This window comes from Tenrec ecaudatus, chromosome 17, assembly GCF_050624435.1.
Source record: "Tenrec ecaudatus isolate mTenEca1 chromosome 17, mTenEca1.hap1, whole genome shotgun sequence".
Taxonomy (NCBI): Eukaryota; Metazoa; Chordata; class Mammalia; order Afrosoricida; family Tenrecidae; genus Tenrec; species Tenrec ecaudatus.
This window is the reverse complement of record NC_134546.1, coordinates 11,401,956-11,420,007: the sequence shown is the minus strand read 5'-3', so window position 1 is coordinate 11,420,007 and position 18,052 is coordinate 11,401,956. Positions and strand designations below refer to the sequence as shown.

The 18,052-nt window shown below is 52.1% G+C and overlaps 1 protein-coding gene across 1 annotated transcript in view; it reads right to left on the bottom strand.

Annotated features, from left to right (window-relative positions):
* SLC1A4 (solute carrier family 1 member 4) overlaps positions 1-17,368 on the bottom strand; it is a 28,754-nt gene extending 11,386 nt beyond the window's left edge. The window contains exons 1-3 of the mRNA XM_075535198.1: positions 16,609-17,368; positions 3,776-3,818; positions 1,896-1,958 (exon numbers count right to left, since the gene is read on the bottom strand). Coding sequence (XP_075391313.1) covers positions 1,896-1,958; positions 3,776-3,818; positions 16,609-17,120 — 618 coding nt within the window. The 5' untranslated portion in view covers positions 17,121-17,368. The remainder of the gene's footprint in view (positions 1-1,895; positions 1,959-3,775; positions 3,819-16,608) is intronic.
* Positions 17,369-18,052: the final 684 nt, after the last annotated feature.

The window sequence follows — 18,052 nt, the reverse complement described above, 5'->3', positions numbered from 1 at the left end:
GCCTGCTCAGGGAAGGCTGGTCCGTCTTGACACAGTTTGGGAGCCCCCGGGGAACTATGGAGGGGCAGCATCACTCCTCTCCCGCAGGTCCTGTGTGCTGCTGGCTGACACGGACAGTGGAGGCAAGCGCACGCCCTTGGGAGTTGGAGCTCCTGGGTCACCGCCCTTGGGAGTTGGAGCTCCTGGGTCACCGGCTTTCCATTGGGGGCGCGGGGGGTCAGGGTAGCCAGTGACTGCCATGCTTGCTCTACTACCTTCTCTCAGGGCCAGAGGGTGGCGAAGACCGCCCCTCCTGTTCAATCAAGGCCAACCTAGCCTCCCCTCGGGAGTGCTGGGATGTGCGGTGGTATTTTTGGTCATCATAATGCTTGTGGGGTCTTACTGGGAAACGGAGGGGGCCACCGAGGGACCTGCAATGCCTAGCTGTGCCCAGCAGCCCCCCTCCCCCCGGCTCCAAGCAGCTGTCATACAGCTGACACCTGTGACACCTGTCACCTGAGCTGTGACCTGCATGCACTCCATGCATAAACACAGCCTCTTATGTGCATTGTTTTCATCCACAATAGAGTTTTCCGGAAGGCTACGTTGATGTAAGCTAAACAGACTGTACTATAATTTGGTCTGAACTTTACGGAGTACTGTTTGTCCTTCAGTGACAATGATGTCCAAGTCATTGGTACCACGCTTGTCTGTCAGTCTGTAGCCACTGCACTCCGAGTGGACATACGTACATATGTGTTAACATATCCATAGGAGCTCTCATAGCACAGTCACTGTGCATTGGGCTCCTAACCACAAGGTCAGCAGTTCAACACACCAGCCGCTCCATGGGAGAAAGATGAGCCTTTCTACTCCCATCAATAAAGTCTCAGAAACCCACAGGGCAGATCGAGTCTGCCCCAGAGGGTCACCGAGCGTCAGCAGTGAGTTTAGGAATATTCCTATGTGGTTTCATACACGTACGGTATTTGTCCCTTATTTCAAAATGGCCCCCTCAAAAAAGTACCAACAAAGTTCAACTGAATTCTCTCTATTGACTCATAGCTGTCAAGTTGATTCTGACTCATGGTGATACTACGGAGACAGACAGACTAGGACTGCCCCGCAGGTCTCCAAGGCTGTCCGTCACCTTCATGGACAGACGGCTTCCTCATTCCCCCGGAGAGCAGGTGGCGGGCTCAAATTGCTGACCTTTCGTTAGCAGCCAGCCACTTAACCATTGCACTACCAGAGTCCTCTACATTCTCTTACTGCTTTTAACCCCCAGTTATTCATGGTAACAAACACCTGAAAACTCTGTTATACTTCTTGGCATAGCTGTGCTTTTACACGGCAAAATACAAACTCTTTCCTATGTCTCTTATTTCCCCATGATGTTGTTTTAAAGAAAAACGAGTATCGCTGAACTCACCTACTAGTGACTCCCAGGATGGCGTAGTGGTTATGTGTTGGGCTGCTAACCGGAAGGTCGGCAGTTTGAACCTACCAGGTGCTCTGAGGGAGAAACACTAGACTTTCTATCCCCGTAACAGAGCGACAGTCTCAGAAACCCACGGGGACAGTTCTCCTCCCTCCTAGAGGGCCGCCGTGACCCAGAAGAGACTCAATGGCGGGGAAGTTGGGCCCATTTTTAGAGTCACAGAAGGGGTACTAGGAAATGTGTGGGGCAGAAAGGCATGTTCGCTCCAATTGGATGTGAGTGTTCCACTTTGGATCTGAGCGCCATGGAAGCTGTGTGCACCAGTATGGGAAAGTGGCCCACCCAGCAGGCCCAGGTTGTGTTTCAGGCAAACCCTCCTGAGGCGGAAGGCGCAGCATCACACAGGCACCTGCCGTTAGGAAACCGGATTTGCTTTATCAGTGCTTTTCAGAAGTGATCTGAGGAAGAGCTTTACCTTTTCAATGGTGACATTTCCCAAGCTGGTGTTGTACTTCACCATTTTGTAATCGGTTGCGTACTGTGAGCGAGAAAGAGAAAAACACCTGTTGTCAGTTCACGGGGGCTGCGGGGCCTCTGGTTCCCTGCACCATCACACCCCTGTCTGGAGCAGCCCTCACCCGCTGGCTGGTAACTACCAGGGAGTTACATGAAGACCCAGAGGCCGCCGGTGATGTTACAGACCCGGAGAAGCAGGGCGGCTCTCTGAACGCCCCGGGCAGTGCAAAGGGAGTGTGTACTTTCAGATCTTGAGCAGCTGCTAGTTTTTCTTATTTAAACAGCCTATCCGTGGCTCCCACAGGCCGCCGTGGCGCCGTCTTCCCGCCGTGCGTTCGTGCTCCCCTTTGTTCCAGGACTGACTCGAGTGGTGTGCCTTCCAGCATCTGTTTCTAATCTGGCTGGAGCAGCCACTCTCCCAGGGAAGGAAGGGTTGGGAGGCCGGGAGACTGGCTCACGGCTCTCCGACTTTGCTCCCTCCTGCTGGGGGCCCTTGGGCTCCCCGGGCGGCAGGCACGGACAGGAGACAGGCCTCCCGATCGCTTGTGGAGGCGCTGGTTCCTGAACTGTCTGTGCAGGAGCCTGTTAAGGACTGCAGCTCCAAGCCTGCCGTCCAGAGATGAAGGTTGTAGAAGAAGCAAAACTCACACTACTGTCTCCTCCCTCATAGCACGCACATGTATATAGATGCTTGCATGCATATATACACGGCACACCTGTGCTTCTACTCATGAACAACAACAACAAAAGGAGAAGCTTTAAACAGAAACAGGAAAGTTGCTGGAAAACGGCCAAGAGGGCAGACAACCTCATCCAGACATTTCTATTCTCTTCCTGTGGCTCCAGACATTACTCGCAGCATCGCTGAAAACAGGGAGGGATGAGAAGCAGCATGAATAGGCCATCCACTGAGAGGGCAGCGCTGGGCCGTCCTCGGGAACTCCCTACAGCCACCAGCCCTGGTGCAGAAGGCACAACTGACATGCGACAACGGGGTTCCCGAGCGCCCGCCTCATGAAAGGGCATTGTGGGGGGTGAGCTCACTCTTTGTTTGTAAAACATGCATGTGTACACGCATAGAATCGCCTGTTTGAAGGATGCTTCTACAGTGCTGACAATGAACTGCTTGAGAGAGGGATGGTTGCTAGCTGCTGTAGGCACCCTGGTGGTGTAGCGGTTATGCATTGGGCTACTAACCTCAAGGGCAGCAGTTTGAAACCACCAGCGATGCCGAGGGAGAAAGACAGGGCTTTCTACTCCCATTAAGAGTTACAGTCTCAGAAACCCACAGGGGCAGTTCTACCCTGTCTGAAAGGGTTGCTTTGAGGTGGCCTCGACCGGATGGCAGTGTGGGTGGTGTTGATTCGAATCCCAGGGAGTAGGTGGGGGCTGCCCTGGGGATCTTCACGGCAGAGGCCCTTCAGAAGCAGAATGCCAAGCCTATCTTCTAAGAGTCTCTGTGCTGTTTTGAACCCCAGCCTATTGGTTCAGAGTAATGGCTAATTTTTATTTTCTCTCACTTTGGGGCTATTTCTTATTTTGTATTTTGTACTAAGCACCCATGCTACGTCACGTTACTTTTATAGCCAGGGTGGAAAGGAAATAAAAGGATTGAAGTGCAGTTTTTAAACTCCGAAATATTTTTAAACTCGAGGGGATTCGTGAGATGATGTGAAAAGTTGCTGGAACAGTGATGCGCTTTTAGAAGCTCTGTTGTCTGCTTTGTTTTGCTGTTTCTTACACTCCGAGGGCCAGTGTTGCTCCCACCTCACAGCACAGCATAGCACATCAGTCTCTGCACCCCAGCTTTCACCCTTGCAGCCAAGCATGGGAACGTACCGTTTGGAAAGCGGCCACCACTAGATTCGAAGGAAACAGGTTTCTGTTGGAAAAGAGATCCTACCGTTAGTATGCTGAAAATGTAACATTCCAAGTATCCACTTTCTGATGCAGATTCTGAGCAGCCTGACTTGGTGGTCTCTCTCTGGGCCACGAGGGACGCAGAGGGCACCAGTTCTCCCCTCCTTTCCCTCACGGCCCTCCTGGATGTTCAGCCTGGGTCCAACGGAAGCAGAGTCACGGCACCACGTAACTTTCCCCTGGCGAAGGAGCTAACGTCAGCAGTTCGAACTCACAGTGGCTCCCGGGAGAAAGACAAGGCTTTCTACTCCTGTAAAGAGTTTACAGTTGTGGAAACATGCAGGGAGCGATCTACCCCGTCCCTATGTGGTGGCTCGGAGTCAGAAGGGCCTTATGGCAGTGAGCTGGGTTTTTGTTCGGAAGGGCTCCTGCAGTGGTCAGGGGCACTGCCCACTGTAGCTGGGAGGCATTCCTGGGAATGGAGGGAGTGGGTGGGGGTGGGGGAGAAAGGCCAGGGGCTAGCCTTCATCCTCCAATGTGAAGCCAAGTTCTGGACAATCCACTGTCTCAAGGTCTGTGTAGATGAATATGGTGTAGATGAAAACCTAAGCCTAGACTAGCTTTAGAGCAGTGATTTTTTTTGGCTGGGGGTGTGGGGTGTGGCAGGGGGACACTACAGGCGTGTGTGTGGGTGGGAGGTGAAGTGGGGGTGGTGTCACAGTCTGAACAGATACTGAACTTACCAGAAGTGCAACCACCATGCAAATCGTGGGAAGATTATTTATGATTTTGTTCAGAATATTTCTAAAAGTTCACCTTTCTGGACATCATACCACCAGTGGCAATGGTCGGATCTGAGTCCTGAATTCCATGCACTCGTATCGTGAGCCAGACTCCACTTATAGCTGTGTCATCAGTAAACTCGGGGACCAAGGCCCTGGCTGTCAAGTCGATTCTGCCTCATCTTTCTCCTGCAGAGCAGGCTAGTGGATTCGAACGGCTGACTTTGTAGTTAGCTGCCCAACCTGTCACGATGCCAGAGGTTCCTAATCCCATCAATGTGATTCAAAATTCAGAAGCAAGCATCCCATTTTAGAACATTCTACCATTTCAGAGCATTCACATAGCAAACCAAACAATGCCATCGAGCTGATTCGGACAGGATGGAACTGCCCCTGTGGGGTTCTGAAACTCTTAACTCTTTACAGGAAGTGGACCCCCGTCTTTCTCCCTCAGAGGGGCTGGCGATTTCAAACTGCTGACCGAGTGGTTAGCAGCCCACTGAGTAGCCACTATGCTACTAGGGTCCAGTGCATTATTTTATGACAAATCATTTTCTTTTCATCTTTCATAAGAAAGTTATGCCGATTGTTTTGAAATTATCTGCATATAGGCAAATTCTGATTGTCGAAGAAAGGTATTAAGAGTATTTGCTATACTTTTTCTGAGAGGGAAAGAACGGATTGCATTAAGGTACATTTTGAAGCAACATCTAACCATGCCAACAGTTTCTATGTAGGGTCTCCTTTGTATCAGGGTCTGGAGAGTCTCCTTTGGATCAGGCTCTGGAGAGTCTCCTTTGGATCAGGCTCTGGGCGTCCAGCACGCAACCATTTGGTTTTCCCACACACGTTCGAGAAGGGCCAGAGACGTGTCCTTGATCATCTGTACCAGATGTACCTGCTAATTCTGACTGCTGAGGTTGGGCCGGTCAGCCAGGACTAGAGTCTCCAGTTAACTCTTCGCAGTGCATCCGAGTTTACAGGGAAACAAGACTCTGGGATGGCCCAATGACCCCACCCAGCATTCACACCCTGAGACATTGTCCCCCCCTTCACTGTCGGTAGGACCTGTGGCTGCCAATTCTGTGATTCGCTTACTCAAGATGGTGACTTCGGTTTTGCTCATAGACGCTTCCTAGGCTTCCGGGCTCGCCTGCTTTGATGAAACCAGCTGCCATGCTGGAGGGGCCCATGGGGCAAGACACTAAGGGTGGCCTCCAGCCAAACAGCCAGCTAGCAACGGAGGGCCCCTAAAGGAGCCACAAAGAAGCGCCCTAAAGGAACCACATTCTGCAGCAACCACAGGGGTGGATTCTTCTCCAGTCGAGCCTTCAGATGAGACCCGCATCCCCGATGGACACGGCGACTGCAGCCTCGTAAATGACTCTGCGGCAGAGGACCCAGGACTCCTGAACCACAGGCAGATACTGTGAGGCCATGAATGCGTGTGGCTCTAAGCTGCTACATGCGTGGTGTTTTGTCAGGCAGCAACAGCTAACTCAGGCACCTGCCGACAAGGTTTAGTTAATGGAACATCTGACGGATGAAACACCTGCATTAGAACCCGTAGGGGGAGCCATACACAGAACAGCCCGCCTCTAGACACGGTGACCGGCATTCCCAAGCTTCCTTATGAAACAGGAATTGCCATCGACACGGGATACCTACCACCAAGTACAGGCCTGCATTTGGCTGAATTTGCCACTGCAAAGTTGTGAACAGAAATTTGATACCCACAAGTATATTTATTTTAAAATTTAGAACAATTTTAAAGGTAGAAACAGAGTATAGTAACTTGTACTAGCTGTTCTTTAGCACGTGGGCGAATAGCAGATGTAGCTGTTATTTGCATTTTAAAGCAACTTTCTTACACATTTCAATCTTGTGGGGTTGGCTTGCCCTCATATTTCCATTTGCTCTGTTGGAGGATGAAGTGACCCCTCACTGAGGCTCCTATGTCCACTGTGTACACTCTCAATCGTTCCAGGACTGAGAGGCCTGGGAAGTTAAGGAAAGAGCCAGCTTAGAAGCATCCACCAGCCCCTGGGGAACAGGTTTTCCCTGTAAAGACCTCACATCCGTCAGGGATTAGCAGACTCCACTTCTGATGCGCCTACCACCTTTCCCACAGTCTCTAGAAGCACTCTCTTCCAAAGAGCACACACGCTGTTTGTTTAAACCCTGCAGCCTGGCCTGCTTGGTCTCTGCAGGACGATGACGGCAAGCCTCGGCCCGTGTCCAGTCCAAGTGCCCCCATAACAGCCGCTGACCCTGACCCAGGATTTTGAGACCAAATGGCCACTGTTTTCAGACCGTCCACACCACCTAGTGTACAAACCCAGTGGGGACACAGAGGTGAGGGCACTCCTGGGGCAAAAGACCAGCACCCCCCCCCTCCCAAATAAAATTCCAAGTTTCTTAAAAGGTCGATGTGTTCTGGCAGATTCTCACAAATTACAATCTGGCCCCAGCAATTCTGGCTCTTTAGGCGAGAAATGAAAGCATAAGCCAGCAGCAAGGCCCCGCGCACGTCATGGGGTGATAATGTCACACTGGCACGAGGGGGATGGCCGCACAATGGAACGAACGCTCCTCCATCCATCTCACCTCGCTGCCATCCGGGGGTCCTGCCTCACGGCCACAGTAAGACGGAACTCAGAAAGGATATACCCAAGAACACAGCCACTCTCCGCAACCCTGAGCCCAGGGAGCCAGAGACAAAGGAGAAGGCGTATGGAATGATGCCAGTGTTGGGCAGGCTAGAAAGAGCAAAAGTAATCAGCTTCCTGTGGCCAGGGGTGAGAGCTGGGAAGGCTGAGAAATCTCATGTGTGTGTGTGTGTGTGTGTGTGTTTGCACACGCACCTGTGAGCGTGAGAAAGCAAGCATGTGCACACTTGGAGGGGACAGCAGTGTTCAAATGGAGTATACACTAGTCACAACTTGGTGACCTTTGCTTTTTGCAAAATGCAAGCAGGGAGCATCTTCCTGTATGTGAATCACTGCTCAAAAGTCTAGAAAGATGGGAGGAGGGGGTAAGATACCTGAACTGGGAAGGAGACTTATTTTCCAAGATAGATACATGCTTGCGACCAGACTTCCTGGTCTGATCGAGACAGATAGGAACCCCAAGACAGAGCCCTTTACAAACCTGGAACTGCCTACCTAGTCCCAGAGACCACAGCCAGCCGAACCCGAGAAGGCCTGTGACGGAAACAATAAATACCAGAGGAGGTTGTCACCAACCTCATGATTGAGAAACTACTTGGATCTTTGTAAGCGTTCATCCAAGCCGCTACAAACAAAACAACAGCACTGATAAAGTAATAACCTAAGAATCGAATTTTTTTTTGAAGTTACATCCTTTCAATGAGATGACTGAACTTTCTTTCAACTCTATACCTGGGCATTCAGATCCATCAGAATTAGCTGGCGCCTGGTAGCAGAAGCGCAAACAGACTCGCTACCCACTGAATTGATTCCAACTCAGTGATGGCACAGACCTGCCCAGTGTGTTTCTGAGATCGACTCTCCTCCGGTGGAGCGGCTGGTGGTTTCCAAGCGCCGACCTTGCAGTTGGCAGTCCCAGTGCATAACCACTAAGCCACCAGGGCTCCTGGCAACTACTAAATGCCGGCATCTTTCAATTGGCTCCTGTGGCTGCCAATGAGCAGGGGCAGTTCACAGCCAGGCCAATGCGCTCTTAGCACCTGTGCTGCAAGGCTCTCCCTCTACCTCACTTCTGCCCTGTGGGTCGCTGAGTCGGCCTTGCTTAATGACAGTGAGTACTTGACCCAAGTACAAGTTTCACGGGAGCACGAGGAAGTGCTCTAGAACCCCGCTTCCCAGTGTTACCCAGTGTGGTGTGCTCGGCAGCCTCAAGCTCTGGCACAGTCAAGAAAGCACAGCATCTTTCGGGCATTCTCGGCTTAGTCAAGATCCATCTGTGGGCATATGCTCGCCTTCCTTCCACGTTCTCATCTGAATCGGAGTTTCTGGCCGCTCCCTGTTGATGTCCTGCTGCAAAATCTGACTCGCCTGTGATATTAACTATACTGTTCTATAATTTGTAGATTAGGTCGGTCCCCCTTTGGGGGGAATGGGTACAAATAGGGTTTTCTTCTAGTCAGCTGGACAGGTCTCTTCCAGCTTTTGGGGGCCTAGGCAAGTGAGTGCTTCCCGCGCTTGCCCAATTGGTTGAAAACATTTCTATTGGTATTCTCTCAATTCCTGGGACCTGCAGGGCAGCTTGGTCTTCCTTCGGTACCACCAGTTCTTGATGATACGCTTCCTCTTGAAAGGATTGAAAGTCAACCGGTTCTTTCTGGTTTAGTGACTGTGTTGTAAGATGTGCTGAGAGTTTTCTTCCAGTTTCGTTTTCTAACTTTAGGTCTCTGCACATTGTGTTGTGATAGTTTGGCTTCTTGTGCCGCCCTACAACATTCTGCTCGCTTCAGCTTCATCTTCATGTGCGCAGCTACGCTACAGTTGAGAGCAAGTTTCAGAGGCTCTTCTCACATCCACTTGGACCTGTCTTTTTAATGACCTTTTACTTTCTTCGTGTGTGATGTCCTTGATGTCATTCCCACGGCTCATCAGGTCTTCTGTCAGTAGTGTTCAATATGTCTAATCTGTTTTTGAGAAGTGCTCTACAAATGCTGGTGAAATATACTCATGGCCTTATTTTGGCTCTCGTGGACTTAATTTTCTTTAACTTCAACCTGAACATACATATGAGTAATGGATAGTCTGTTCCATAGCAGGTCTCTGGTCTTGTTTTGGCTGCTGATATTAAACTTCTCCATTGTCTCTTCCCACAAATGTAGTCAATTTGATTCCTGTGTATGCCATCTGGCAAGGCCCATGTATACAGTCACCATTTACATCGTTGAAAAAAGTATTTGTAATGAAGGAGTCGTTGGCCTTGCCAAACTCTTATCTTGTGATCTCCAGCTTGATTTCTGTCAAGGCCTCTTTCCCAACTGCTGTGCCTTCCTCTTTGTTTCTAACATTCGCATTCCAACCACCAGTAATGTTCAATGCGTCTTGATTTTGTGTTTGGTGAATTTCAGCCTGCAGAAGCTAATCAAATTCTTCAATTTCTTCATCACTAGCTTTAGTGGTTGGTGGGTAAATCTGCATAACAAATGTGGTAAGTGCACCAGTTTGAAATTTTACTTATAAAATAAATAAATTTAAAAAGCCACATGTAACTAGTGGCCATCCTCTGGGACGGCGCAGTCGGCGACCGTCTGGAAACAGGACGGATGAGCCACGTCCTCATGCTCCCTTCTGCAGATCACTGGATTTCACTGGGTGTTAGGGATATCCTCACCAACCAGCTCACCCTCTCGCTCAGGGCCTCAAACGCCCCCCGTTGGGGTTACTTGATCCTGAGAAAGAGACTGGAATATCAACCACCAAATAGCCATTAGCCCAACGACTCTCAAATCTGCACTACATCTGTAGGCTCTGCACTACATCTGTTGGCTCCAAATCGGCATTTTATAAAAGATGAGCTGCAGTATGCAGAACAGAAGCATCTCACACGTCCCATACTGTACGGAACTCGTGTTTTGGTGCGTGGGTGTACATGTCGTAGGGAGGAGGGGCAGTGCGTGTGGGCGCCGCGATGTCAAATGGCGTTCTTTATCCCGGGTCACGGCCAAACACACTCCCCACATTGCTGAGACCGTACTATTATGTCCAGAGACCCAAGTCTGAGGAATCTAGAGAATGAATGGACCAGTCTGTCCAGAGAATCCTTGGGTCCTAACAACAACCAGACAAACAGGGGATCTGGTGGGAGCTGAGGCTGAACTGGCAGAATGAGAACGGCTGTCAAACTGCCCTCCGGACTCACACAGCCCACACGGGAAAGCCTTCCCAAAACTTTCCCTCTTTGCACCTGGAGCCGTTTGTTCTTCTGAGCCTATTGTCAGGAGTGGAATGCATTTCCCTCTTCTATATGAGAAGAATGTAAAACAGTCTACTTTTGTTTAGGTAGAGCTATATCTTTTTTAATCCCAGAACAATTTGCTTTTATTTAAGTCCAAAAGTACCACATTTGTGGCATCTTCAAAGGGCTATCAGAACAGGATGTGGTACAGTGCAAATGCTTGATAAATGTTTATTCGCCTTAGTATTTGTTGTTACAGAGCCAGTTAACGAGGACATGCCCCTTCAGATCTTGGTACCCCCGACAAGGTTGGGAACAGAGGAGGGCTGAAGGTGGTGGGTTCGCACCATGGGGAGGGGATGAATCCACCCTCTTTTTAAAAAGGCCCATATCTAGTCTTAGATTCCTGCCGGAAAGGCTAGTGCTGACCTCCTGGGGTGTAGAGGCTTGCTGGGAAATCAGGATGAGAACAATGTTCTTTCTTGATATCAAGTAGCCTTCGATGGGCTCTAGAAGCTGGTGGGGGCGGGGCACTGGGATCTACATGAGCAAGGCACTCAAAAATGAACTCACTTCACCATTGGAGGCAGGTGATGCTCCCTATCACTCACCTCAGTTGACAGCTCGGGAATCTGAGGTCTGGAGAGGTTACATGACTGACCAGCAGAGAGGAGAGCTGGGACTGGAGCCCAGGGAATTGGCTTTTGTGTCTGCTGTCAATCAGATACTCAAGCCACCTTTGGGAGGGTTTGCTCTTCTCAGTCTGAAATATTCAGGTATTCTCCTAGTGTAGAAGGAATGAGTACTAATCTTCTAGATATATATATATATGTATATATATTCCCTTTAGGGACTAGTTAAGGGGCCCTGGTGGTGTAGTGGGTTATGCATTGAGCTGTCAACCACACAGTCAGTGGTTTGAATCCACCAGGTGCTCTCTGTGAGAATGAGGTTGTCTGTAAAGTCTCAGGTACCCAGAGGTCATTTAGGGTCACTGTGATTTGCAATCAACTCAATGGCAGTGAGTTTGAGGGTTCTTTTTTTGGAGTGACTAGTTAGGCTGAGAAACTATTAAATCTGATCTTGTGAGATTTGCTAAGCGTCTGATAGAAGAGACAGACCCAGGCATAATTAATAAAATAACCTGCCATGGTCAGATTCATAATGAACTCCTCTGACTTTGCAAACGAGGGGCTAATATTAGATCCCAAGCCCAGGTACGCCTTCGTTGTGCCCATGAGGAAGCAGGGTCTTCGCTGCTCGGGAGGTGAAATGAATGTCTGTCAGGCTTCCACTGGTCTACTGCCGAGAGAATGAGCCCAAGGGGTAAAAGGAAAAGAAAACCTGGCACCACTCTGTTTACCTCGCCCAGCTAGTGAAACGCGAAGCTTCCGCCGTTGGCGCCCGCGGAGCCCTGCACCCGGGCACTGGCGGCCTTTGCAGCAAGGTCTCTCGCTGGGCAAACCATTTGAAAGCTTCCAAAGTGGTGGATCCCAGGAGCCTCAGAGGCCAGTGGGTTCCGTACCTTCAATTCACAACCTCAGACCGAACGCACTGCCATCGAGTGGGTGCCGACTCATCGTGGCCCTCGAGGACTGGGTAGAACGAGCCCCTTCTGAGCGTTTCCGAGGCTGTAGCTCTTTGCAAGAGGAAAAAGCCTCATCTTTCTCCCAAGGGGCGGATGCTCCTTTATTTCAAGGGGAAAAAGCAGGACAAAACAAAACAAAAACCCAAGATCAACTTGGGAGACAATGAACATGTCAGGACAATGACGGGGGGGGGGTGGAAATCCTGAATTTTGTCTTTTCTCCACTTTCTGAAAGTCCCGCCGTGATTGCACCAGTCTGGGACAGTCTCTCCTCCTCAGAGCCCAGGGCATTCTCACCAGGGCTCCAAATAGCAGCTTCAGGTTCCTTCAGCTGTCCAGTCCCCTCACAGCCAGGGACCCACGTTACTTGTCTTTTGCCTTCCCCTTCCCCTCATTTATTTCAGGCTATAAAATAGGGCTACCCCCTGCCCGTGGCCCATGGGAACTGGGAAATGCCAGCGCTCTATAGCATTGTTTGCTACCTTCAATCCCAAGAGCAAGATGTGGTGGAGTCGACTCTGACCCATGGTGGTCTCGTGGGTGTCTGAGTAGGACTATGCCTCGCAGGCTTTTTCGAGGGCCAGTTTTTCAGAAGATCACCAGGTCTTTCTTCTGAGGCACATCTGCTAGACTCCAGGCTTGTGGTCAGTAGCTGAGCAGATGAACCGTGCGTCCCTCCCATGGCCTCTATTTGTTGGGCTGGGTGTTCTAGGCGCTTCCCCGCTTGTCAGACCCCTCTGAGACTTCTGTGACGTGGATTGTAACTACTCTGCTCCCCGTTATACAGACCAGGAGGCTGTGGCCCAGAAAGATAGAGCCCGTGTGCCCAGGCCCCCAACTGGTAAGCATGAAGGGGTCATGAGGTTCCACAAAGACAGGTTTCCTGATAACTTGCTTTTGTCTCTTTGGGAGCAAAACATTTTATTTGGAATGAAAAGACACAACTCAGTTACAAGGGTCACAGCTCTGCCAGTGCCGTGATGTTTGGGCGGGCACGGAGCTCTGGGCTGCCAGGACACTGTTCTGTCCCTTGTCCTGCCTGCCAGTTGCTAGCCACCATTGCTTCTGAGCTCTCAAGGGGATGCTTCTAGCACCTGCCTCAGGTGCACCAGACCCCTCATGCTACATTGTGGTTTCTAACCCATTGAGAGTTGAGACATCAAACCACTTAGCACTGGTATTCTAAATTAAAAGGAAACAAACCTTAGCTCTGTTTCTTTCTGGCTTGTTAATACCTTCTTGGTGGAGGTGGGGAGGGGGAGTATGTGAAAAACCATGGCAGAAAGCGATGTGGGAGGTGGGAGGGTCTGTACCCCCAGTAACTCATTAGAGATTGTTTGCACTCCTTTCAAGTGTTTAACTTCTGGGCCATTAGCAGTTGAGCACCAGCTGGATAACTGGGGTGTTTACTGAGATTCTCATTTCACCCAGGTGCGCACAGGCAAGAGAGGACTCTGGTCCTTGCCTTTGCCAAACAAACATGCCCAGAGTCCCATAAAATCGGCACCCACCAGGTTTCTTTTGACTGGAAGGCTTTGCCAGACCCAGGAAGCATTTCCAGGGGGCGCAGGCCTCAGTTTCCTTTCACAGGCTGCCCGCCCACTGGGAAAGCCCACTCTGAGCAGCTGCGCCCCACACAAGCACAGGGCCCTTCCCCGAAGGGGCACAGCCCCTGGGCTGGAGCAAGTGCACCCTTGCCCAGACCCGGGCACGCTCATACCTGGTTCCTCTTTTGACCTGGAGAAAACGTTTCTGAAACAGACTGCCTACACTAGAATGTAGTTAATGACCCACATCTCCGGCCTCATTGAATGGCTTGAAGCAGGGTCGAATGAGCAAGAAGGGACCGCCATCCGGCTAATCCCTTTCCGTAAACCCCTCTGTAACCTTGCGAGAATTGCTTAATCTCTCCGTGTCTCCATTGGTTCAATTCCCTCAGCTGTCTACGAGGGTAACCCCACCTGCCCGACCGCGAGCTAGCATGAAGCTGGCCGTTGGACACATTATGAAACACTACCTCCACCCGAGAAGCAGTGACAAAGCCGCTCCTAAACCCTTGACTGCATCTGCAGCCCGTCACTGTAAAGTCTGCACCTGCACCCACCTGAGAGCCACAAAGCACCTGCCGTCCCCACACCCGGCCCTTAACCTCAGAAACAGGCTGCAGGGCTTGCCTCTACAACCAGAAATAAGCGTGGTTAGGAAACACAGAATCCCCAAGCAAACACTCCCACCCCGCCCCAGAGACCCCACCCCCGGTGATATCACCAGCAGGTCAGAGCAGGACATCCATGCTCCCTTCCTGGGGGCCAGGCCACTTGCTGCTCTGTGAAGCAGACTCCTTTAACTCCACGATCACCTTCCAGGCTCACAGCTGATGGCTCGACTTCGGTAAACTCCACCCCACGCCCAGGACCCACCTGAAAATAAATCCCCAAACTTTAAAGCAGGTTAAAGATTCCAAACATTAAGGCTGTGATCCCACCGAAACCCTAATGGGCCACCTTGAGTGGCCACCGGGCTTTTGCTAAGCATGCTTCTTTGGTCCCATCATCTAAGGTCGTGGTCAAGGCCGGTGGCCTGGGTACTTTCAGTTTTAATCAACAACCTGTCTCTTACATACCAGGCAGTCGTTCTAAAGTCACTTCTGCTCAGGGTATGCTGTTTCCAACCACCCAGGCCAGGAGGAACTCTACCTCGGTGACGCAAAACAAAACCGAACCACAAGGCTCAGAATTCAGAATCATTGGAAACCTGGAGGGGTAACTCATGCCTCCAAGGCTGCAGTTTCCCCCATCTGTAAACTCAGGGCTAGCTGAGAAACCGGGAGAGGCTAAGGCTTTGCAGGATCCAAACAGACACTACATCATCTCAAGGGCGTCAAAGCCAAGTGAGGCACTTCTCTCTCTCACCCCGTTAAAACAGAATTCCACATTCCTCCGAGTCCCTTCACACTCACTCACTACCATCGAATTGACTTAGGCATCAACCTAAAACAAAACAGATCCCTGTGGGCTTCCAAGGCTGTAAGGCTTTATAGGAACGCTGGTTATGGGCTGGGAGATCAGCAGTTTGAACCCACAAGCAGCACCAACGGAGAAAGATGAGGTTTTCTGCTCCCCTAAAGATTTACAGGCTCGGAACCCACAGGGACAGGACCACTATGTCCAATGGGATCACTGGGAGTCTGAGGTTTTGCTCTTTGAAATCTGTAGGGAAGCTGAACCCGACATCTTCCTCCCTGGTGCACGTGAACTGCTGACATTGTCACGACACCACAAGGGTTCCTCAAACTCAAATACAAGCTCACTGCCACCGGTTCCAATGCACAGCGATGCTCTATCCAAACTCACTGTCATTGAGTCAGTTCCAACTCAATGGTAGAACTGTCCTGTGAGTTTCCGAGACCGTCACTCTTTGTATGGGGCAGAACGCCTCTGTGGACCTTATTGTTAGCAGTCAAAGACATAACCCACTGAGCTACCAGGGCTTCTTAGAGCCCCTTGAAGCTTACAAAATCACCTGTCTTGGCCCTTGTGATAGTCAGCAACCTGTCCTACGCTTCTGAGAGAGGAGCTTGTCTAGGCAGTAAGTCCCACTCCACTAACTGCAGTCCTGTAATTCTTGGTCTAAATCTCGGTACTAAATCTTCAGAAAACTCAGCTTTCTCCAAGCTCAAGTGCTGAAAGAGAATGCTCCACAAGGGGGTACCATCAACCAACACACTTGAACCAGTGTCCAAGCAGCTTCCGGACCCCAAGGGTAAGGAATGGGATTAAGATCTCAGGAGTGATCAGATTGAAAAAAACAACCGGGGAAACAAAATAGGAGTACAAGAAGCCCCATACAGGCTTTTTTCCTAAACCCCCATCCCACCTAATGGAAACACTGCTTCATGCTAACCAGGGACAGATTACCCAATAAGCATGGTAAGCATGGGCTTAACTTGTACTTATTTACTAATTTGTATGGGACATTTCCTCATGGGTTTCATCAGCAAGGTAAGCGCAGACTTCCTCGTGCTTACTTACTACATGTGCAATTGCTCAGTACCAATTCACAAACATAAGCCTGCGCTTGACCTCGATTTCCAGGCACTCCACTGCTGTCAGGGATTGCAAATTGGAAGCAGCTTTGCTTCCGTAGGAAGGTGCTGTGGGGTTGGAAGCAAGATGCCACCTGTATCTAGCAGCGGAAATCTCTGCTGGAAAAACTGTTCAATTGTTCACTACAAATTAGTTCGCATGCACAAGTAAGCCCGTGCCTACCTTGTTTAGTGCGTCATCCAACACCGTGCCCACAGATCCAGCCCACCTACGAGACACTGTCTCGTGCACCCTTGTTGTGGATTTTTGAAAAGGCGTTGCCTGGGTGCAAACACTGCTATCCTGATACCGTCCCAAATGTTACATTAAGAATCTAATGAAGCCAATTCATAATTAACCCTTGGAGTATCTGATGGGCTGTGTGCTCCTGTGTGAGCCGGAGGGCAGGGAGAGCTGGTGTGGCCCGGTGACCCCTAGGTAAGGTGGGGGAAGCATTACCTGGCTAGGTCAAGGAAAGAGTCCACCGTCTCTTTGGGAACAGGAGGAGGCCCCGACTCATCTAGCCCCAGATCACTAGACTGAAGAGTCTGCGCGCCGGACCCCGGCTGGATGATGAACGCCAAAGCGACCGCGAGCGCCGAGGCCCCCAGCGTGGTGAGGCCGAAGTAGGCGACGGCGATGCCGCCCAGGCGCCCGAGGGAGCTGGCGTCCAGGGAGGCGGCGCCCGACACCAGGCTGCAGACCACCAGCGGCAAGATGATCATGCGCAGCATGCGGAGCAGCATCTCGCCCGGGAAGGCCAGATAGGAGATCTGCGTGCGGTTGAGTTCGAACCCGCGCAGCCCGGCGCCCAGTCCCGCGCCGGCCAGCACCCCAGTCACGGTGAACAGCACGAGCGCGTTGCGCCGGAAAAAGGCGCAGCACTTCCCGCGTCCCGCCGCCTCCCCGGGGCCCCCGCGTCGCGGCTGGGCGCCGTCCAGGTAGCCGTTGGTTTCGCTGCCCTTCTCCATGGTGCTCCCCGCGGCTCCGTGCAGGAGGAGGCGGGGGTCCCGGGATCCTCCGGGGAAACTCGGGGCTCTCCCAATGAATGGAGTTGGCTGGAGCGGTGCGCGGCGGAGCCGAGGAGCCGGCCCGCTGCTCCCCAGACTAGGGCGCGGGGCGGCGCGGAGAGCGGCGGGAGCGCGGGGCAGAGCGGAGCTGCCAGCCGAGCTGTCCAGAGCCCCTCCGCCGCGAGATGATGCAAGCGGGAGCCGCGCGAGCGGGCGCCGGGAGCGGTCCGAGCCGGTCCGCTTCCCACCCGGCGCCCCGCCCCTCGCCCGTCCGACCAATCAGCGCCCGGAAAGGGCCGCAGACGCCCTCGTCTCCACCCCTGGCCGCCGGTGACGGCGCAGCGCGGCGAGCCCGGGCCCGTGCGCGAACCCGCCGGGGCTGGGCGGCGCAGCCTCGTCCCGCCCGGCTAACGGGGGCGAGCGGGCCGGCGTGGCTCTTTGGTACCTGCCGGGCTGCCCAGGTCGGCGGCGCCTGGGCTCCGGGCCGCGGGCCCGGGCAAAGGTAGAACGCAGCCGCGTTCCCAGCCCTAGGGGCAGGCCTCGCCAGGTTTGATGCTGGCGACACACGCACGCACACGCACACACACGCACGCAGGCCGGGCACACACACATACCCGCGTAGGGCAGCGCGGCACACTCTCCTAGGGCTAGAAATCCCTCGTTGGTTCAGTGGGGTTTCCGAGAGAGAATGTGCTTAGGACTCACAGGCCCTGGCCCCGAAACAAAGGATGCATGCAGAATGAATGAGGGACCGGATGAGTGGGAGACGCCTGGGCACCCCCGTGAAAGGCTCCAACAAAGCTTCCCTCGCAAGGGAAAGGGAGACCCTGATAACATCAACCTCAGCGCCTGGGCCGGGTCACACTGTATACCAGAGGCACTTGCTACCAGAG